This window comes from Mastigoproctus giganteus, chromosome 9 (genome assembly GCF_048544385.1).
Source record: "Mastigoproctus giganteus isolate SK-2022 chromosome 9, ASM4854438v1, whole genome shotgun sequence".
Taxonomy (NCBI): domain Eukaryota; kingdom Metazoa; phylum Arthropoda; class Arachnida; order Uropygi; family Thelyphonidae; genus Mastigoproctus; species Mastigoproctus giganteus.
In genome coordinates, this window is record NC_143583.1 from 49,801,672 (window position 1) to 49,825,672 (window position 24,001).

Below are 24,001 nucleotides of genomic sequence, written 5' to 3' on the forward strand. Positions count from 1 at the left end.
AAAGTCTCCTCTGAAGAAATTGTGTCCTCTGGTGGAATTCACAATATTTAAAGCTATGTCCATAACACTTTTAGTATTTAATCTTTTGCCTGCTAACACTTGATGGTGGATGATACAGTGGTAACTCAAAAAAATCTGGGAATTCGTTTGGCACAATGCAATGAATCCATTAAGATTCCCTTTATGCTTTAGCTTCATTTGTTGTTATTGATATAAGCTTAAATAGTGGCAATTTAAGTTTTTCAATAAAATTTTTGAATGCGTTAAATATATCAAGACCTCCAATTCTTTCTTTTAACAAAACCACCCAGCAGTTCTTCTCTAGTGGCAGAATCATCAAACACCATATGAATAAAAATGAGCAATTGAGCTGTATTCACTGACATCTGTAGATTCATCCAGTTGTAAAGAAAAGGACACACAATTAGCAATATGAGCATGCAATTGTTCCCTCAAATTTTTACTCATTTTTTCGATGCATCGCATCACAGTATTTTGAGATAATTGCAGATCTTGAAGAGCACTTTTAACTTCATTTTTGTTTTTGAAATTTTCAAAAAGAGAATTTGTTATTTCTAGAAATGCGTCTTTGATGAATTGACCATCAGAAAATGGTTTGCATTTTTTTGCAAGACTGCTCACTTCAAATGATGCTGCAGTTACTGCTTTAGATTGTAAATGAAGAAATTTTGTTGTGTGAATAATCTGGATTTAAATTCTTTTAATTTATTTTTTCTAAGGTCACTATTAGGTGGAAAATCCGATTGGTATTTACCATGAAGTGCGTTGAAGTGACTTTCTAAATTTCCTTTTTTGGGTATAGCCTATGGAAGCATTGCAAATCAAACAACAACATTACAAAAAGTATTCTAGTTCCCACTTGATAAAAATGATATGTTTTACTCTTTTTCGTAGTATTTGTTTTAAATCAAAGGGTATTAAATTAACATAAGTACTGTCCAATTATTAATATTAAGTAAGCTAAATAAAAATTTGACACATGCACGATGCTCTCCACAATGTAATTGCATGAATTTTCACTAGACAAGTCTAGCAGCTGGGTGACGACAAGAGTAGTCACGTAGTTCAGCGGATTTGTAATAAGCTTATGCAGTGGGCACATAATAATATTTAGATTTTGACTAATCAATTGTTTATATATATTTAAAATTCGTTGTGATCGAACGAAATTAAAGCCACGATCAACTTGTTGGCCACCCCTGCATATATAAAAAAAAAAAAAAAGGTAAACTGCAGTCATTATCAACACACTGCAGGATGGAAGCCTCCTCAAAAATTCATGCTGAGGGAAATGGCCCATAATCTGCCACGCTGATCCAGTGCGGGTTGGCAGATCAGCTTCAAATAAATAATCGGAAAATGAATGCATCAAGTGCACAAAATGTAGATACCGTAATTTGGGGGGTGGGTGACAGTGGTTCGGCTAATCAACATTCTACTGTAGTTTTTTTTTTCCCACTACCTTTCAAAATATCCTGCCGGTGCCCATCATCGTACATGTTTCAGATCACGTCACTCATTATATTTGCAATATACATAAATAGCCATCACTGAACATGCATTTTATGCATATTGACTGAAATACTTGTGTTTCTTGCTAAAAATAGCAGTAAACACAAGTATACGAACAATGTGTATACAAGTAAGTATACAAGTATACTTACTTGTACACAAGTAAGTAAATACCCCTGCTCAGTAGTATCAAGTGGACTATCCCTGAAAGAAACTACTTAATTTAGAAATCTACCTGTATACATGATCTTTTTGTCTTTATAAAGTTCTTATGTTTCTACTCTATATTCATTACCAACATTTATCTCAATAAGCTTATATTAACAATAATGTATTAAGATTTTCACTGATAGTGTGCAAAAGTACATACACATAGCTTCTTTCAAAATTCTTTTACATACTCCATCTACAGGGATTTCAGTACACAAACGTCCTCTGGTATCCAACTGCCTAAGGTAACCACCGCATTCTATTAAAAGATGTGCAAACTGAGCAGAACATCGATGTCTAACCAAGGCATGTGATAAGGAAACCTGGGCTATAACATTGGAAGGTAGAGGTGGACGAAGCTTCCTTAAGTCACATTCTGCCCCAGCCAAGAGCAGACAAGCATAACATTCAAAGTGATGATAGACGGCAGCAGTATGCAAAGGAAGTCCAGGCAAACACCCAATCAATCGCTCATCCAGTTCTGTCTCGGCACCAAACTTTAGCAGTAACTAGATTAAAAATATATGCATTTCTGGTTTTCAAAGAATAAATGAAAAATATAAAAGATTCATCAACTAAATACAAATAATGAGACTTAAATAATAAGTAACAATGAGTAAACTTTGTTATAACATGCAAAGATTTGTATTAGGAACAAACAGCAAGGACACTGAAAATATTTTCTAATCTATAAATTATAAAAATATAAAACAAATAAAACTGAAAACCATGATACATTAGTTAAAAGAGACTTGCTGTTTGACAATTGTCTGCAGTATCCATTTGATATTTTGTCAAATGATTATACCTCTTTCTAAAAGGCCACCATAGCTGAATGATAACATGATGCAAGGGTGAAAAAGTACACTCACTTTGAGTGACAATGGTTCAAGCCTATGAGACAGATAAATACAGTGCTGTTTCTTGTATTTTATCTTGCACACTCCTCTGTGTGGTCATCCCAAGTATAAATAGAAAATTTATTTCATTATTCAAATTCATTGTGCTTTACCTTATTTTAAAGGTGCCTCTAAAAGTGAGCCCAAACTGTCGAACATTCTTTGCACCTTCTCAAGATACTACTAAATATGTTTTACCCTTTTGTGTAAAAGTTTTTGGAACCAAGGGTCATTCTAGATCGCTTTCCGTGTAATCTTTAAATTAAAGAAAATGAATTTAACCACTGGCAACCATGTGAAATCTTATACAAGATATTGCCAACTATGTACCACATTTTCACCCTACACTCAAAATTTTAATAAAGAAACTGTGGCAAAAAATTACCTTAGAAAGCACTGCAAGCTACTCTAGAATAAATAAATAGTTTCCAAGTGAGATCAGAATGAAACATGCTATCAAGAAAATGGAGAGTTTGTGATGAAGGTAAGGCTTTCAAAGATTGGAATAGTAAATACTTCTTTACTGAACTTGTATCGAACTAGTGGCAATTGAAGTGACAAATGCAAGGTACTGCATATGAGTAGCAGCAATCCCAGAATACCATACCAACTGTATGGTATGGTGTGGTATCTTTTTCATTCATCACTTAGTAGTGATGAATGAAAAAGACCTGAAGGTAATTATGCAGTAACATATTAAGTTCTCTGAGAGGTGCAGACAAGCTGCTAGAGCAGCTCATGGGGTTTTATCAATGATATACAAAATTTTGCAGCAGGGATAAAAAGACAATTATCTTATTTGGGCTAGGCCACATCTTGAGTACTGCATACAGGTCTGGATGCCTCTATTTTAGGGTGCATGTGTATCTATTAGAATAGATATAGAGAAGAGTAACAAGATTAGTGAGGGGAACAAAATGATACTCTCACCAGGAAAGCCTTCAGTTCTGCAAACTGCAGCATCTGAAAACTAGGCACTTGCAAGGAGATCTGATTTAGGAGTTTGAAGCTTTGAATGGATTGAGCAACCTCAATACTGGTGACATCCTTCCTATTTCTCACACTACATCCACATAAATTCAAATTGAAAAAGGAATGGTTTCAGAATATGTGGAAATTTGCCTTCAGCCAGTGGGCAGTTGATTGTTGGAACAAATTTTCAATCTGCATGGTGGAAGTAGGTAGTTTGAATAAATTCAAGGAAGAACTAGACAAATTCTTAGAGGGGGATAGACAAGTAATATGGAATGAGTTTTTTTTTTTTTTTGCTGATGCATGCTGTAAAGCTTGTTTTCTTACATCATTTGCAACTACTAATACTAAGTCGTGAAATCCTGATTACATTTCTTCACTTGTTCACAAAGTCTTGCTTCAGAATTTAAATTCCTATGTTGTTATTTTAAATTCCTATTACACTGACATCTTTCCTTCTGCATGAAAATTTGTCCAGCCCAATTTCTAAAACTGTTGTTGAAGAGATGGATTTATCACTACGGACTTGCCCCCTGGATAGACATAGAAAGTAAGAAAACCAAGAATGTACAAGAGATGACAGAATCATTTCTTGATTCCGTTATCAAATCAAGGTGACAAATCCATCTCTTCAACAATTATCAAAAAGGAATGCCATGTCATTTTCATGTTGGGGTGGAAGAAGCACTATTTTTCTGTTGGCATCCAGGCACTTTAGGAGTCTTGACAAAGCTCTGTACATACTGTATCTGTTAAACATATCAACACCTCTCAGCTTAGAGTCATGTTCTCTTTATGTTATCATACACGATACTATTATCTAACTACTAATAATCATCCATTGTTACTTATCTGTTTTAAACATTAGTCTCTATTTACTATGCAGAACTGTCCTGAGGAAAGGCCCCTTGCTTTTTTATGGTCTATGCAGATTTTTGGTTCACATTATATTATTCACTTTTTATTAATGTAAACATGCATTTTGTTCATGTCCAGATCAAGCCCAATAAATATTAATTTCTTAATTCATATACAAAAATGAAACTGCTTCATAAAATACTTTAGTTATTTTAAAAGAATTCTTAACAAAAACGTATGTTATTAACAAATTCTCTTAATCTGGATATGAATTAATGAACAAATAAAAAATCCTAACCTTAACTCCTTCTAGGAATCCATCTCTTGCAGAAATATAAAGAGGAGTACAATTATTTCCTGCATCTCCATCAGGATTAGCCCCAGCTTCAAGAAGAATATGTGCACAACTCAGATGCTGCTTTTGAATTGCAACAAAAAGAGGAGTCTGAGCTTTAATGTCGGCCAAGTCAATACTTGCTTTATGGTCGATCAAGCACTGAACACAAAAAACATGCCCACCTAAAGAAAAAATAAATAAAAAAAAAACATCAAAAATATTTTGCACATTTATAAAAGTATTTAATGGCATTTTTTTATTCTTTTCTTTTTTCAAATAAAAATTATTTAAGGGCATAGAGTAAATTTAAGGGCATTTTATTTGTGAGTAATCAGACAGTAAGTGAACACACACACACTACATACAATAGCATCAGTATATTTATTACAGGAAATTTACAAGTTTTTTTGTTTGATTTTTTTAACTAAAAGTATAAAAGAAAGAAAAAAAAAAAAAAACCAAACAGAAATACAACATTGTTAAGGATAGCTAAAATGGAGAATAATTTATATATTAAGGGGTGAAGGAAAAGCCAGGTAAGTGGGCCTTGCTTTTGTCATATACAAGTTCTTGCTTGGGCTGACAGCATGACTTCTGACTGGCAAAATCAAAGGTGCAAAGAGATAAGGTGCAGAATCAAAGTGATCCCTAAAGGATTCAAGGCAATGTCCTTTGTCTATTATTATTATTAGCCATATGGTGCAAAGAAGCCTGAGGCTTTTGCTGCACCAGCCAAAAAATTTTTTTTGAATTACCCTGAGAGAGAAGTAGAAGGGAATCACTAAGAAGGAGAAGAATGATGATATCCAGCTCAGGACCCTGGGTGTGCCAAGCCCATACTCACCAGATGTGAACCTCTCTTCCTGTTTTTTGATCAATGGTACAGAGGCACCAATTGCTGAGAACTTTCTAGCTTTAGAGCTATTGGCATTTAACAAGGGGGAAAGGCAGGGGTGAATTCTGTGGTTAGCTGTGAATGTATTCAGTTGTTATGTGGCTGTTACAGATCTGAGAGACAGTGAGGGGACACTATGGCAGGCTGTTGGATAGAAAGGAGCCCTCTGTGTTGTGTGTCACTTCCTTCATTGGACTGGTGTTGCTATTGCTGGCCCCCAAGCAAGGTGGGGTCCCTAGTCTGGGAGTATTCCAGCTGGTTCTCAGAGGGCAAGTTTCCGTTTGCAGTAGCTGGTCTCTTTCTACAGTCACTGAAAGAAGTTCTAGTGTCTTCAAGGCAACTAGACCAGAGTGGGAAGGAAGGGGGGGGGGGTCTTTTCCTTTATTTCTGAAGTCTGAGAAGGGGCTGGCTTGTATCCACCATGCCTTCATGAACTCCCTGTATTTTTTGTTGTGGATAACTACTATAATGTTGGGTTTATGGGTATCAACTACATGTTTTTCAGAAATGGAACACAATGTGCTATGCATGTTACTCAGAGATGTGAATATGTACTACGTCATCATCATTAGTCTCTAAATCTTCCAGTTTGAGGGGCCCTGGATTATTCCCAGATGCACAATTCTTGATGCCAGGGAGCAGGAAACCCATTTCCCCCATCTCTTCCCTTAGAGATCTTCATGACCAACACTGAATCAGCTGCTCTATCCACTTACTATCATCACATGCCTAAGGTGTGGACAATATTTTCAATTTAGAAACGCAGCAGAGAATTCTTGGACTTGTTCCATTTCCACCTAAACACCATAATAGGCAATCTGCTTGGTGAGATCTTTAAAATGTGCCCATATGAAGAAAGACTGAATATGTGGGCCATGGGAGCCAGGCAACTTAGAGGGGTGGGGGCATGACTATAAGGAGGTCTATAAGGCTCTGAGAGGTGATAGTAAAACGAAGGCAAAATTTTCACTGTTATAAATGATTCCAGAACTAGGGGCCATAAGATATAACTACAATTAAAAAAAACTTATTCCACAATATTTACACCAGATAAATGCTGCAGAGTAACAGTCTTTATTAAGATCCCAGAACATGCAGTATGATGAGCATCATGTTCTGGGACCTATATCGATCCCTTAATCACATGCAAGCTTCTCTTGGTGATCAGGATATCCAAGCAAGTAGGAAAAGGGAAAAGACATCATAAGAGAGTAATTGACCACTGATTGGTCAATGATAGAGAGACCAAAAAAAAAAAAAAAAACCTATCTACTCCTTTAAAGATCCTAAAATGCTTCCTCATTTTAGGAAGCCTAAAATCTTCCTAAAATCTCACAGATAGGGTGAGATTGGTGAGGGGAACAAAGGGTTGCTCTTAGCAAGGACGACTAAAGTTCTGCAAATCTGGAAGGATCTGGAAAGGTTGAGCAGATGGGCTGAGAGGTGGCAAATGAAGTTTAACATTGACAAATGTAAAGTACTACACATGGGAAACAGCAACCCCAGAGCAACGTATCAACTCTGTGGTACTACACTGACAGTGGTAGAGAATGAAAGGGACTTGGGGGTGATTGTGCAGGCAGATATGAAGTTCTCTGAGCAGTGCAGACGGGCTGCAAGAGTAGCTCATGGAGTATTGTCAATGATATACAGGAATTTTTCCAGCAGGGATAAGGAGGTGATTATTCCATTGTACAAGGCAATGGTCAGGCCACACCTAGAGTACTGTATACAGGTCTGGAGGCCTCATTTCAAGAAGGATGTAGAGCTGCTGGAACGAGTACAGAGAAGGGCAACAAGATTAGTGAATGGAACAAAGGGGTGCTCTTACGAAGAAAGGCTTAAGTTTTGCAAATTACAGTGTCTGGAGACTAGGCACCAGCGAGGTGATCTGATAGAGGTGTATAAAGCCTTGAATGGTTTAAGCATGCTCAATGCTGATGGGATTCTTCCTCTAGCTCAGAAAAACCACCTGAGAGGGCATAAATTCAAATTGAGGAAAGACAGATGTAGGATAGACGTGCGGAAATTTGCCTTTAGCCAGTGGGTGGTTGGTTGGTGGAACAGACTGCCATCCCTTGTGGTGGAGGTTGATAGCCTAAATAAGTTTAAGGCTCAGCTGGACAGGTATTTTGAACGAACAGAGGGGTGAAGTGGAAGTGGGTTTTTTTTTTTTTTTTTTTTGGCTGATGCTGCATAAGCTTGCTTTCTTGCATCAAATGCCTCTACTAATGCTAATGCTAAAAATTGCAATGTCTGGAGATGAGGCACCTGCAAGGCGATCTGATTGAGGTGATAAGGCCTTGAATGGTTTGAGCAAGCTCAATGCTGATGGGATTCTTTCTCAATGCTTAGATTGCACATGAGGGGGCATAGATTCAAGTCGAGGAAAGACACACATACAATAGATGTGCAGATATTTGCCTTTAGCCAGGGTGGTTGATTGCTAGAACAATAAATTCAAGGAAGAAGTGGACAAACTTTTGGAGCAAATGGATGGGTGAAATGGGAAAGTTTTTTTTTTTTTTTTGGCTGATGCTGTAGCTTGCTTTCTTGCATTATATGCCTCTAATGCTAATATTCTGTCACCAGAAAAAGTTGCATCCATTATGCATCTGTATCCTTCTCCATATTCCTGTTTATTGTCTTGTTTAAATTTTCTTACGTACATAGCTTCTTTAATTTTTCTTTTAATAATCCCCCCCCCCATAATTTCAAAATTGTTTACATTAAAAGCATAGGAGTAATAACTATAGGCATATTTTAATGTAAATAATTTTGAACTTATGGGGGAGGGGAAGATAATTTATTAAAAGAAAAATTAAAGAAGCTGTGGACATAAGAAAATTTAAAGACAAGACAATAAATAGAAATATGGGGAAGGAGATAGATGCAAATTTTCAGTAACAGAATATAACAGGGAAAAAAAAGTTTTTTTTCATTCTTTTTTTTTTTTTTAAACTCAGGCTAAAAACCCATGTAATATTAATATAAGAGAACTGATCATTAAAACTTGGGATAGGTTTTCTTAGTCTCTCTCACTGACCAATCAGGAGTCAGTTACTCTCTTATGACATCTCCCTTTTCTTACTTGCCTGGATATCCTGACCAACCAGAGGACATGATGCTCTTTGTACAGGTAAATATCGCAGAGTAAAAGTAATTTTTTTTTTTTATATATATCTTGATGCAATTAAGAAGCAAAAATAATTACTTTTTTAGAATCACAGATAGGGGCCATAAATTCCAATTATGAGGAAAGAAATTTAGGCTACACTGTAGGCAGTTTTTTTGTTAGCTGGCAAGTTGTTAATTACTGGAATAAGTCACTTCTGCAGGTCGTTTAAGCTGATAGCTTTTGAAAATTCAAAGGTAAGCTAGTTAGTCATGTAAGGAAGGAACCGCAAGTTATTTTCTTTTTGGGCTGACATTCACAGATGAGGAGTTATTCAGCGAGGGGGAATGTAAGAGGTGTATTCAACTCTGGCAGTAAGCTAGATAATCTTGTAATAACTGAGAGTAAAGTGGAGGAGAAATTGTTGAAGATAAACACAAGAAAGGCACCTGGGGTGGATGGGATCTATCCAGTTATATTAAAGGAGACAGCAAAGGAAATAAGCAAACCCTTAGCCATAATTATGAGAGCTTCCTTGGACTCAGGGGAAGTACTCATAGACTGGAGTTGTGCAAATGTGACCCCACATTTGCACAACTATCATCACATGCCAGTGATGATAGTTGTGCATTATATTATTACTATATTATTATTATTACATGATATTATTACAGTTTTTAGCATTCCGTAATAGTTTATTGTAAATATTTTTGTGTAAAGATTGTAGTCATATTAAATTTTATTCAATGGTCAGTGTATGAATTTATATATTCTTAGACATGAGTTTTCCCGACCACAGAGGCCTCTTTCAGGATATTGTGACCCCAATTCACAAAGGAGGATCAAAGGCTGACACAAGTAATTATAGACCTGTGAGTTTAACTTCTGTTCCAGGAAAATTAATGGAGGCACTGGTTAAAGAAGCACTGCAGGATCATCTAGACAAGACTTGTTATAGCTTGGACATAGCATGGTTTTGTTAAGGGAAAGTCTTGCCTGACAAATTTGATTGGATACTATGATGCAGTCACAAAAGAACTGGATGCAGGGAATAAAACTTGGATATTATATATTTGGATCTTAGAAAGGCTTTTGATACTGTTGCACATGGAAGACTGCTGCACAAATTGGAGCAGTGTGGCATTGGAGGCAAATTGCTGCTATAGATAAAGGGATGGTTGAGTGGGAGAAGACAGAGTGGTAATCAATGGATACAGCTCATCGTGGACCAATGTTATTAGCGGAGTCCCTCTGGGTTCAGTGTTGGGTCCATTTTGTTTTCTGTATTTATAAATGATATTGATGATGGTATATCAAGCTTAATGTCCAAGTTTGCAGACGATACAAAGGTTGGCAGGGTTGTTAAGGACACTACTGATGCTATGCTGCTGCAATAGGATCTGGAAAGATTGAGCAGATGGGCTGAGAGGTGGCAAATGAAGTTTAACATTGACAAATGTAAAGTACTACATATGGGAAACAGCATACCCAGAGCAACGTATCAACTCTGTGGTACTACACTGACAGTGGTAGAGAATGACAGGGACTTGGGGGTGGTTGTGCAGGCAGATATGAAGTTTTCTGAGCAGTGCAGACGGGCTGCAAGAGTTGCTCATGGTGTCTTGTCAATGATATACAGGAATTTTTCTAGCAGGGATAAGGAGGTGATTATTCCCTTGTATAAGGCAATGGTCAGGCCACACATTAGTACTGTATACAGGTGTGGAGGCCTCATTTCAAGAAGGATGTAGAGATGCTGGAACGAGTACAGAGAAGGGCAAAAAGATTAGTGAATGGAACAAAGGGTTGCTCTTACGAAGAAAGGCTTAAGTTTTACAAATTACAGTGTCTGAAGACTAGGCACCGGCGAGGTGATCTGATAGAGGTGTATGGTTTGAGTGGATGCTCAATGCCGATGGGATTCTTCCTCTTGTTCAGAATAATCACCTGAGAAGGCATAAATTCAGATTGAGGAAAGACAGATGTAGGATAGATGTGCAGAAATTTGCTTTTAGCCAGTGGGTAGTTGGTTGGTGGAATAGACTTCCATCCCTTGTTGTGGAAGTTTATAGCCTAAATAAATTTAAGGTTCAGCTGGACAGGTATTTCAAACGAACGGAAGGGTGAAATAAGTTTTTTTTTTTTTTGGCTGATACTGCATAAGCTCGCTTTCTTGCATCATATGCCTCTACTAATGCTAATGCCACAAAATTTGGCTGATGTGGATTCTTTACATGGCTAAGGTAAGGAAATACTAACATAACCTCTCTTCTTCCAGGTGAAATTCAACTACTCCCTTCGATTTTTGGACATTCTCACTCAAAAATACCACCACTTATTAGAATGTACAGGAAGCCCTGAGATAGTCATTCTGGTCACACTTTGAATCCAAATCCACTTCTCAGTGTAAAAGCAGTCAATGTGAAGGGTAGAGTACTGAGAGCTCAGGATGTCTGCAGTCCCTCAGAATCAAACTCTGGGATTCTCAGCATAAAAGACATCCAGTTTAATCACAGCTACCTTTCCATTTCTTTCTCTAAAAAAGTTACTTCTCGGTAAATTTCCAAATTCTGCATTTCTTCTCTCTTTTCACCCTTATTTTCCCCAAACACCTGGAAATTGGGGAAAAAAAAAAAAAAAAGATAAGATTATTGAGAACAAGAAACTTGAGGACATCCTTAGATATTCCTCCCCGATCCCCTTTAAATCCAGGGATTTTGTTTATCAGGTTGACAGCCAATACATCAGGGAGTCCTAGCAGTGCCTAAATTCAGGTTGTTATCCTGGTGGATTTGGGGGGATGGACCTATGACATAGCACACTACTGCATCTCCCAACATGATGCTAACACCCACAACCCTAATGTTCTAGTTGTCCAAGCAAAAAAAAAAAAAAAAATGCATGGAGGGGTGGGTTTTGTGGTGGGGGATATAAGCCAAACAGAAACAGAGATAAATATACCCCCACACTGGCTGACTACCTTCAAGGAGACCACTATTATATCTTCTTTCAACCATCACGGAAGATGGCTACCATGGTCAAAGAATGGTTCTATGATTATTTTGTTCCTAGAATGGAAAAATATTGTTTAAGAAAAAAAATCTGGCAGTTAAGGTGTTACTGATTCTGGATAACTTCCAACATTTCTGAATGATTTAAATCACATCCTTAAAGTAATGTTTCTTTCCCTCCAATACAAACTTCCAACAGACCAGGGAATAACTGTCATTTCAAGACAAATGTAAAGTTATTATCTTTGACAAAATTTATTTGTCAAAGTCAGTCTATTATCTTTGACAAAATTTTTCCCCAAGACATCAGAAAAGCCAAGATGGTAGGAAGCCCAATTTCAAAAAGTTCTTAGAGAAGCTTCAACATCTTTAATATGATCAAGAATATCATCGGCAAGACTTGGAATAATGTCAAATAATTATGCCTCACCGCAACAGCTTGTGGCATAATTACTTTGTGTCTAATTTAGAAGGCTTCCAAGTTGGGAGTAATGATCTCAACTTTGAACGAGCTGAAGATATTAGTAAACTGCTGGAATCTTCAGAACTTATCAATACTTTTGGAAGTTGCAAGAGCAGAAAGCTGCTGATGAAGGTTTCTAAACTAATGAAGAGACTTCTGTCAAAGTGGTGACAAAAAACACATTCAGAATATTTAGATGTTGTCAAGGCACTTTTGCAGAAGCATGATCCTAATCTTGAGCACAGCTCTGCAGCTATTCAAGGTACATGAAATCTCACTAACTGCTACAGAGAAATCTGCAGGCAGAGTTCAGCTGTCCAAAGTTTTTTGGATAACTTCTTCAAGCTGTCTTCTAAATTACCAGAAGCCCAGTTAGATCAGAAAGGTCTGTGTTCACCTTTTGTCTTCCCTCAATAATTTTAGGCCTATTAAACACATGAAAGGAGACAACGTAAAGAAATATTAACATTTTTTTCATTTTATTGTACAAGTACACTGTATTCCAATATAATTATGAACATAAATTTCTTACTATACAGTATTTTAATTGATGTGATTTAATGAACACTAAATGATTAGTAAGTTGTCATGGTTCTCCATGACAATTTAGTCATCATGACAAATCACTACATTTGAGTCCTCCCAAAGATGAAGGAATTTCTAAAAGTATCTTCAATTGGGGTTAGCCAATCTTAGGCCAAGGGAGTAGGAATCCCCATCCTGCAAATTATTCTTGATGGGTTTTTTTTTTTCCCTGAAAAAAAAAATTCTGCCTTTTGTGTCTATTTTGTCTGCAATACAGATAATGGGCACAGAATATAACAGGGAATGTCAGACACTGCCAGATTAAGGAATGGGCTAGTAGGGCTTTTGCCCAGGGGGCAAGAGCCCTACTAGCAGATTCTTTATGGGGTGCCAAAAACAGAAGAGCAATGAGGCAAGAAATATACATATCCTTAGTAAGAGGGCACCAAAAAAACCTTTCTGCCTGGGAAGCAGAAATACCTTGGTCCGGCACTGACATCAAATCAAACCTATACAATTCCTTTCTCAGCTTGGGCACTTTGACTGCAAACCCTATCATAAGGGGTTCAGAGTTAGAAAAAATGCAATATACTATACTGACAATTTCTCATTTTTAGTGTTCATTATTTTTAATAACACTAAATACTGTATATACATTGGTTTATGTACTTAAAATGTGTGCGATTTGGTCTGATAAATATAGTACTGTACTGCACTTCAGATACACCATATTTTAGAAACCAATAAGATGCACTTTTTTTTTTTTTTTTTTTTTTTAGGCAGTATCTTTTTAGAATATGCTGTATAAATTCCTATATTTCATGGTTTGAAGATACTCCAGTATTGTTTTTATCTCTAATCATGGCTGTAATAAAAATGGTCAAAATGTCCAGGTGGCTTTCTGGAAAGGCCCCTTTGTATCCTATCAAATGTGAACCATTTGTATATGCAATAGGTGACAACAAAAGGGAAGTTGTTGAAATAAACAAGGAAATAGTACACAAGGCTATTTCCATGTTAAAATGAATGAAGTAGCCAACAATTACAAACCTGAGGGGGCATAAACTGAGGAAAGACAGTTGTCGAATAGATTGTGGAAATTTGCCTCTAGCCAGCGGGCAGTTGACTGCTGGAACAAACTTCCATCTGTCATTGTTTTTTTTTTAGTTGTAGTTGTTGGCACATCGGCTTCTGTGGCCATAATGCACCTCCCAAGGTTTTTGCAGTACTTTGATCCAAGCCCGAGGCGGGATTCGAACCTGCAACCTTTGGGTTGCCTGGCAGGTACTTTATCCACCTGGCTAGCCCGGTCGGCATCTGTCATTGTGGAAGTTGATAGCTTAAATACATTCAAGGCAGAACTAGACTAACTTTTGGAATGAATGGATGGGTGAAATGGGAAGGGTTTTTTTTTTTTTTTTTTTTTTGGCTAATGCTGTATAAGCTTGCTTTCTTGCATCATATGCTTCTACTAATGCTAATGCCATATGTGTGAGAAAAACTGAGAAATGTGTGGGAGTCAGTGAAACATGACTGTTGCCAAATCTTAACAAAAATGTATAATTGGCAATGCCCTTGATGGCAAGGAAGATGATACATATCTTTGAAGACAATGCAAGTTTAGACCATAATATCAATAATGATAAGTGTTACAACAGGGTTGACAAGTTTCTGGCAATCTACAAGTAAACACTGTTCTACACATGCATTTAGTTTAGTAAACACTTGTGAATTTGTGTTTCAGATATAAACAATTTTTTTTTCCAAAAAATTCAGCTTCTAATCAGTTCAATACGATTTTCTTAGTTATTTAAGTAAAACAACTAACAATTAGGGCATAGAGCATTTGGCTCTAAATAATGTTGTTCCTATAAGAAAATGAGTTTCATTATCCAGTGATTCATTGTTCACCATAAATGGCAAAATGCAGTGCATCAAACAACAAGAGACTAATGTGAAACCTAAAATTTGAATCACATACCACCATCACCTCATTTGATTCATGTCTATGTTTGCTTTTACTTCCAGTAACATGAATAGGGAAAAACATGCAAGGTAAACACAGAAGGTTAATGAAATATCACTGAAGAGTCTGAAATTTAAGTTATTGGAAAAATTATTCAATTCCTTCCAAATGAAATGCATTTCCATCAGTCCAATGTCATCACTAAAGGCTGGTTGTTCAGATAATTACCTAAATTCGACAATTACCCCCGCCTAAAAAAAAACAAAAAAACTTGGAGTTCATTTTGTTGAATTAATAAAAATATATATTTAAAACAGCATTGTTGCTGGCATGTGGATGCAATCACTTACAAGCTTACATGGTATCACAGCCCTGCTTCTACCCATGCTTTTAGCATTAGCAGAGGCATATGATGCAAGAAAGCAAGCATAGGCAGCATCAGCCAAAAAAAAAAAAACAAAACCACTTCCACTTCACCCCTCCATTTGTTCCAAATACCAGTCCAGCTCAGCGTTAAATTTATTCAGTCTATCAACTTCCACAACAAAAGATGGAAGTCTGTTCCACCAAACAACTAACCGCTGGCTAAAGGTAAACTTCTGCACATCTATCCTACAACTGTCTTTCCTCAATTTGATTTTATGCCCTCTCAGGTGTTTATTCTGAGCAAGAGGAAGAATCTCATCAGCATTGAGAATGCTAAAACCATTCAAGGCTTTATACACCTCAATTAGATCACCTCGCAGGCATCTAGTCTCCAAACACTGTAATCTGCAAAACTTAAGCCTTTCTTCGTAAGCGCAACCCTTTGTTCCATTCAATAATCTTGTTGCCCTTCTCTGTACTCGTTCCAACAGCTCTACATTCTTCTTAAAATGAGGCCTCCAGACCTGTATACAGTACTCAAGGTGTGGCCTGACCATCGCATTAAACAGGGGGATAATCACCTCCTTATCCCTGCTAGAAAAATTCCTGTATATCATTGACAAGACACCATCTCTTGCAGACCGTCTGCACACTGCTCAGAAAACCTCATATCTGCCTGCACAATTTCTACAGATTCTTTTCGTTCTCTGTCACTGTAGTACCACAGAGTTGATACATTACTCCGGGGTTACTGCTTCCCATATGTAGTAGTTTACATTTGTCAATGTTAAACTTCATTTGCCACCTCTCAGCCCATCTGCTCAACTTTTCTAGATCCTGTTGCAGTAGCGTACTGTCATCAGTGTCATTAACAACCCTGCCAACCTTCGTATCGTCTGCAAACTTGGACATTAAGCCTGATATACCATCATCAATATCATTTATAAATAAAGAAAACAACAGTGAACCCTAAGGGATTCCACTAATAACATTAGTCCACGAAGAGCAGTGTCCACTGATTACCACTCTGTCTTCTCCCACTCAACCATCGCTTTACCAATAGCAGCAATTTGCCTCCAATGCCGCACTCCTCTAATTTGTGCAGCAGTCTTCCATGTGCAACAGTATCAAGCCTTTCTATGATCCAAATATATATCAAAGTTATTCCTTGCATCCAGTTCCTTTGTGACCACATCATAGTATCCAATCAAATTGGTCACACAAGACTTCCACTTAACAAACCCATGCTCTGTCCGAGCTATAACTGAAGTCTTGTCTAGATGATCTTGCAGTGCTTCTCTAAGCAGTGCCTGCCTCCATTAATTTCCCAGGAACAGATGTTAAACTAACAGATCTATAATTACTTGTGTTGCCCTTTGATCCTCTTTGTGAATTGGGGTCACATTTGCACATCTCCAGTCCATGGGTACCTCCCCTGCATCCAAGGTAGCTCTCATGATTATGGCTAAGGGCTTGCTGCCTCCTTTAATAATTAGATTCAATTCTTTCTGATCTACAGTTACATTCTCTATACCCTCACCATTTCCATATACTGTAAATCACCCATCAAACATTGTTATGGGCCTATATGAGAGCTTGAAGGACAGGGTGAATGCCCTCGAAGGAACTAAATTGAGGGGCCCATCAAGCTCTCAGCTGCCCACATCAACACCAGAGCTTGCACTTGGTCATCACGCAACACAGCGGCAAACCCCAAGGCAGAATGCGCTGGTTCCACAGGAACTAGTAGTTGTTGGTGACTATTGTCAGGAAAACGGGGAACATGCTTTGTAAAAACGATAGGTGGAACAGGACCAGGGTATGTCTGCCAGGGACAAAGGTTGACGTTGTAGAGCGGATATCATCTTTTAAGGGCACAAAAGGTGATATAGTTGTACACGTTGGCACTAATGATATCAAGAGTAGGAGACCGGCAGAATTATTTAACAAGTAGCCCTGCTACTTGTTAAATAATTCTGCACACAAAAGCCCTGCTAGTGTGTGGTTACTCACACACTAGCAGGGCTTTTGTGGATTTATTGGATGATTGTTTTCTACATCAGCATGTTCAGGAGGCAACTAGAGGGAGTAATACTCTTGATTTGATTATCAGCAGTGATTCTTCATGCATTAAGAATCTGCAGATAAATGAACCACTAGGTGGCAGTGATCGCAGTGTGCTGAAATGGGATTTACTCAAAGAGGTAACTACCATTAGGGGTAAAGGGAAGGGTTATTGCTTCCGTAAAGGCGACTACGATGGACTGAGACAGTATTTAAATTCTATACAGTGGGACCAACTGATGATGTTACCAACAGTAAATTCAAAATGGGAAGCATTCAAAGAACTTATCTTGGAAGCTACTAGGCTTTACATACCAACTAAGAAATATTGTTCAAGGTTTAGGCCAAAACGGATGTCAGATGAACTAATGAGGCATATGGCAGAGAAGAAAAATGCATGGGATACTTACAAATTAAGACATGACAGAAGCCTAAGATAGATACAAGTTGATATGCAACCAAGTTGCAAAGGAGGTTAGGCAGGCGAAGGCAGATTACGAGAAATCCTTGGCAAGGGATGCAAAGAAAAACAGCAAAGAGTTCTTTACTTATGTAAACTCTAGAAGGAAGGGGATGAATCAGATTGGTCCACTTGATATTGATGGGTCAACTGTTGATGATCCTGCTCAGGTAGCTAACAAACTAAATGAATATTTTGCATCGACATTCACACATGAGGAGTTGTTCAGCGAGGGGAATGCCAGAGGTGTATTCAACTCTAGCAGTAAGCTACAGAATCTTGCAATAACTGGGAGGAAAGTGGAGGAGAAACTGTTGAAGGTAAACACAAGAAAGGCACCCGGGGTGGATGGGATCTATCCAGTTATATTAAAGGAGGCAGCAAAGGAAATAAGCAAACCCTTAGCCATAATTATGAGAGCTTCCTTGGACTCAGGGGAGGTACCCATAGACTGGAAATGTGCAAATGTGACCCCAATTCACTAAGGAGGATCAAAGGCTGACACAAGTAATTATAGACCTGTGAGCTTAACTTCTGTTCCAGGAAAATTAATGGAGGCACTGGTTAAAGAAGCACTGCAGGATCATTTAGACAAGACTTCAGTTATAGCTCGGACACAGAATGGTTTTGTTAAGGGGTAGTCTTGCCTGACCAATTTGATTGGATACTATGATGCAGTCACAAAAGAACTGGATGCAGGGAATAGCTTTGATATTATATACTTGGATCTTGGAAAGGCTTTTGATACTGTTGCACATGGAAGACTGCTACACAAATTGGAACAGTGTGACATTGGAGGCAAATTGCTGCTATGGATAAAGGGGTGGTTGAGGGGGAGAAGACAGAGAGTGGTAATCAATGGACACTGCTCATCGTGGACTAATGTTATTAGTGGAGTCCCTCAGGGCTCAGTGTTGGGTCCATTATTGTTTTCTGTATTTATAAATGATATTGATGATGGTATATCAAGCTTAATGTCCAAGTTTGCAGACGATACAAAGGTTGGCAGGGTTGTCAAGGACACTACTGACACTATGCTGCTGCAACAGGATCTGGAAAGGTTGGGCAGATGGGCTGAGAGGTGGCAAATGAAATTTAACATTGACAAATGTAAAGTACTACACATGGGAAACAGCAACCCCAGAGCAATGTATCAACTCTGTGGTACTACACTGACAGTGGTAGAGAATGAAAGGGACTTGGGGGTGGTTGTGCAGACAGATATGAAGTTCTCTGAGCAGTGCAGACGGGCTGCAAGAGTAGCTCATGGAGTATTGTCAATGATATACAGGAATTTTTCCAGCAAGGATAAGGAGGTGATTATTCCCTTGTGTAAGGCAATGGTCAGGCCACACCTAGAGTACTGTATACAGGTCTGGAGGCCTCATTTCAAGAAGGATGTAGAGCTGCTGGAACGAGTACAGAGAAGGGCAACAAGATTAGTGAATGGAACAAAGGGGTGCTCTTACGAAGAAAGGCTTAAGTTTTGCAAATTACAGTGTGTGGAGACTAGGCACCAGCGAGGTGATCTGATAGAGGTGTATAAAGCCTTGAATGGTTTGAGCATGCTCAATGCTGATGGGATTCTTCCTCTAGCTCAGAATAATCACCTGAGAGGGCATAAATTCAAATTGAGGAAAGACAGATGTAGGATAGACGTGCGGAAATTTGCCTTTAGCCAGCAGGTGGTTGGTTGGTGGAACAGACTTCCATCCCTTGTAGTGGAGGTTGATAGCCTAAATAAGTTTAAGGCTCAGCTGGACAGGTATTTTGAACGAACAGAGGTCACTGGAAGTGGGTTTTTTTTTTGGCTGATGCTGCATAAGCTTGCTTTCTTGCATCAAATGCCTCTACTAATGCTAATGCTAAAAGTACAGGTCACTGTTGAAAAAAAGCCGTTAATTAGGGTTGAATTTGAAAGTGTCTGCAATTCTGCCCAGACACGATAGGAGGGAGTATATGATGAGAGCCCTGTCAATCAATTCAACCCTGGAAAGATTGTGCAAGGCTCAAGGGGTTGAATTTTTTTCAACCTGGACTGTACTTGTTAACAGGAGAGACTGCTTCTACAGGAATGAGATACACTTAAATAGAAAGGGTAGAAGAATATTTGCTGATGCTATCGAGGCAGTGTTAGGTGGTTCAGAAAACTGCTAACTTGGGGGGATACAAAGACTAATAGATTAACAGTAGCCACTGGCAGAGGTGAAAGTGATCCTTGCACTGCTTCTATTGGAATGAGCAGAAGCCTGGAAAAGAAGATACAGGATATCTCAGAGACTGCTGGGAGTCATTGCGGTACAAGTAAACACATGGGTTGTGTTAGGGTAGCTAAGAATAGAAATAGGTGCATGTATACTTGCGTGTACACCAATGCTAGGAGTTTCATAAATAAATTTGATGAATTTGAGGTATTGCTCAAAGCATCAAAGGCAGATATTTTTGGGATATCAGAGACATGGTGTCACACAGATATAAGGAATGCAGAACTGGAATTTGGCGAGTACAACGTCTACAGAAAGGATAGGAGGGGTTTATGCCATTAGTTAAGAAACACAAAATCCAAGGAAGTGAAGCCAGTCGACATCACTGGACAGAGCAGTGTCAAGTCAGTTTGGTGTGACATAAGCATTGGGAGATCAAAATTGAGAGTAGGGGTGTGCTATAGGCCTAATGACTCTGATGAGTATAATAAGAAACTGTACAAGGAAATAAAGTGGGCCAGTACATCAGAGAGTCTTATAATGGGGGATTTTAATTTCCCAGATATTGACTGGAAGTTGGAGGCTGGTCACTCTCACACTAGCAAGGCTTTTGTGGATTTATTGGATGATTGTTTTCTACATCAGCATGTTTGGGAGGCAACTAGAGGGAGTAATACTCTTGATTTGATTATCAGTAGTGATTTTTCATGCATTAAGAATCTGCATAATATCGGTGTTTAGATACACCATAGACACTCTTAAAAAACTACAAAGTAGTTGTTGTGGGCATCATTTGCTCTTTCTCATATTGTGCTCTGCCTTCACGACGAGTTGCCATGATACTGCACTACCTCAAATAAGTAACGCTTCACTAATAGAGAAGACTATTGTTACTTATTCTCAGTGAGTACCACCACCCAGACATGTTTCAAGGCTATTGGCCTATCATCAATGGGTGGGCAGGTACCCTAGTATTGCAGACATAACGACCCAGTTGTGAAGTTAATCGCACAATATGAGAGATGCCAAAAGGTGTATAAGATAATATTTAAAATAATTAAATGCACTTGGCATAATACTTTAAGAGTTTAATATCTATATAATATCGGTGTTTAGATACACCATAGACACTCTTAAAAAACTACAAAGTAGTTGTTGTGGGCATCATTTGCTCTTTCTCATATTGTGCTCTGCCTTCACTACGAGTTGCCATGATACTGCACTACCTCAAATAAGTAACGCTTCACTAATAGAGAAGACTACTGTTACTTATTCTCAGTGTGTACCACCACCCAGACATGTTTCAAGGCTATTGGCCTATCATCAGTGGGTGGGCAGGTACCCTAGTACCGATATTATATAGATATTAAACTCTTAAAGTATTATGCCAAGTGCATTTAATTATTTTAAAAAATTAAGAATCTGCAGATAACTAGGTGGCAGTGATCACAATGTGCTGAAGTGGGATTTACTCAAAGAGGTAACTACCATTAGGGGTAAAGGGAAGGTTATTGCTTTCGTAAAGGCGACTACGATGGACTGAGACAGTATTTAAATTCTATACGGTGGGACCAAATGATGATGTTACATACCAACTAAGAAATATTGTTCAAGGTTTAGGCCTAAGTGGATGTCAGATGAACTAATGAGACATATGGCAGAGAAGAAAAATGCATGGGATATATACAAATTAACACGTGACACAGAAGCCTATGATAGATACAAGTTGATCTGTAACCAAGTTACAAAGGAGGTTAGGCAGGCAAAGGCAGATTATGAGAAATCTTTGGCAAGGGATGCAAGGAAAAACAGCAAAGAGTTCTTTACTTAGGTAAACTCTAGGAGGAAGGGGATGAATCAGATTGGTCCACTTGATATCGATGGGTCAACTGTTGATGATCTTGCTCAGGTAGCTAACAAACTAAATGAATATTTTGCATCGACATTCACACATGAGGAGTTATTCAGCGAGGGGAATGCCAGAGGTGTATTCAACTCTGGCAGTAAGCTAGAGAATTTTGTAATAACTGAGAGTAAAGTGGAGGAGAAATTGTTGAAGATAAACACAAGAAAGGCACCTGGATCTATCTAGTTATGTTAAAGGAGGCAGCAAAGGAAGTAAGCAAACCCTTAGCCATAATTATGGGAGCTTCCTTGGACTCAGGGGAGATACCCACAGACTGGAGTTGTGCAAATGTGACCTCAATTCACAAAGGAGGATCAAAGGTTGACAGAAGTAATTATAGACCTGCGAGTTTAACTTCTGTTCCAGGAAAATTAACAGAGGCACTGGTTAAAGAAGCATTGCAGGATCATTTAGACAAGACTTCAATTATATCTCGGACACAGCATGGTTTTGTTAAGGGAAAGTCTTGCCTGACCAATTTGATTGGATACTATGATGCAGTCACAAAAGAACTGGATGCAGGGAATAATTTTGATATTATATACTTGGATCTTAGAAAGGCTTTTGATACTGTTGCACATGGAAAACTGCTGCACAAATTGGAGCAGTGTGGCATTGGAGGCAAATTGCTGCTATGAATAAAGGGGTGGTTGAGGGGAAGATGACAGAAAGTGGTAATCAATGGACACTGCTCATTGTGGACTAATGTTATTAGTGGAGTCCCTCAAGGTTCAGCATTGGGTCCATTATTGTTTTCTGTATTTATAAATGATATTGATAATGGTATATATATGAAACTTAATGTCCAAGTGTGCAGACAATACGAAGGTTGGCAGGGTTTTCAAGGACACTACTGACACTATGCTGCTGCAACAGGATGTGGAAAGGTTGAGCAGATGGGCTGAGAGGTGGCAAATGAAGTTTAACATTAACAAATGTAAAGTACTACATATGAGAAATAGCAACCCCAGAGCAATGTATCAACTCTGTGGTGCAACAATGACATTAGTAAAGAATGAAAGGGACCTGGGGATGGTTGTGCAGGCAGATATGAAGTTCTCTGAGTAGTGCAGATGGGCTGCAAGACTAGCTCATGGTGTATTGTCTGTGATATATAGGAATTTTTCTGGCAAGGATAAGGAGGTGATTATTCCCCTGTATAAAGCAATGGTCAGGCCACACTGAGAGTACTGTATACAAGTCTGGAGGCCTCATTTCAAGAAAGATGTAGAGCTGCTGGAACGAATACAGAGAAAGGCAACAAGATTAGTGAATGGAACAAAGTGGTGCTCTTACAAAGAAAGGCTTAAGTTTTGCAAATTACAGTGTCTGGAGACTAGGCACCAGCGAGGTGATCTGATAGAGGTGTATAATGCCTTGAATGGTTTGAGCATGCTCAATGCTGATGGGATTCTTCCTCTTGCTCAGAATAAACACCTGAGAGGGCATAAATTCAAATTGAGGAAAGTCAGATGTGAGAGAAAGACGTGCGGAAATTTGCCTTTAGCCAGCAGGTGGTTGGTTGGTGGAACAGACTTCCATCCCTTGTCATGGAAGTTGATAGCCTAAATAAGTTTAAGGCTCCGCTGGACAGGTATTTTGAACGAACAGGGGGGTGAAGTGGAAGTGGTTTTTTTTTTTTTTTTTTGCTGATGCTGCATAAGCTTGCTTTCTTGCATCAAATGCCTGTACTAATGCTAAACCTTCTAAAGCTAAAAATCTTGTAATGATACAGGGAAGGGGGCTTCACATAGGGACTTGATTGTAAAATCGTAGTTGCTTTTTTCTGATGTATTTTTACGAAATTATTATGTTTCTTTTATTTATTTAAACCTAGAGGGTTGATTGTTTTCCCTTAGGGGAAATTTTCAAAAATAAAAGTAGGGGAGAAGAGAAATATGATTTCGTAAAATAAATAGGGGGGGGGGGGTTAAAGAATCATCTCCATCCAGCTTCCTGAACTACTTAGTAATCCGTTAGAAAATAATTACATTTTAAACTTGACAAATTTTTGAAGCGTCTTCCTTAAAATATAACGAAATCGTAGTAAGCAAATGTAAACAGCATTTAAAATAAATCAAAAATAATCATGCAATATTCTGTTCTTGAGAACAAGCCCAACTGTATAAAAACGAATGGCATATTCTTAGTGATGGCTGCTTCGATTTGTGACTGTCAAAGTACAAATGCATCGAAAGATAAGCCATTCATTCGTTA

At 38.2% G+C, this 24,001-nt stretch overlaps 1 protein-coding gene across 1 annotated transcript in view; it reads right to left on the minus strand.

Annotated features, from left to right (window-relative positions):
• Positions 1 to 24,001, minus strand: part of LOC150080208 (ankyrin repeat and SOCS box protein 1-like) — a 36,370-nt gene that overhangs the window by 11,957 nt on the left and 412 nt on the right. The window contains exons 2-3 of the mRNA XM_090381112.1: positions 4,771 to 4,991; positions 1,904 to 2,252 (exon numbers count right to left, since the gene is read on the minus strand). Coding sequence (XP_090237238.1) covers positions 1,904 to 2,252; positions 4,771 to 4,991 — 570 coding nt within the window. The remainder of the gene's footprint in view (positions 1 to 1,903; positions 2,253 to 4,770; positions 4,992 to 24,001) is intronic.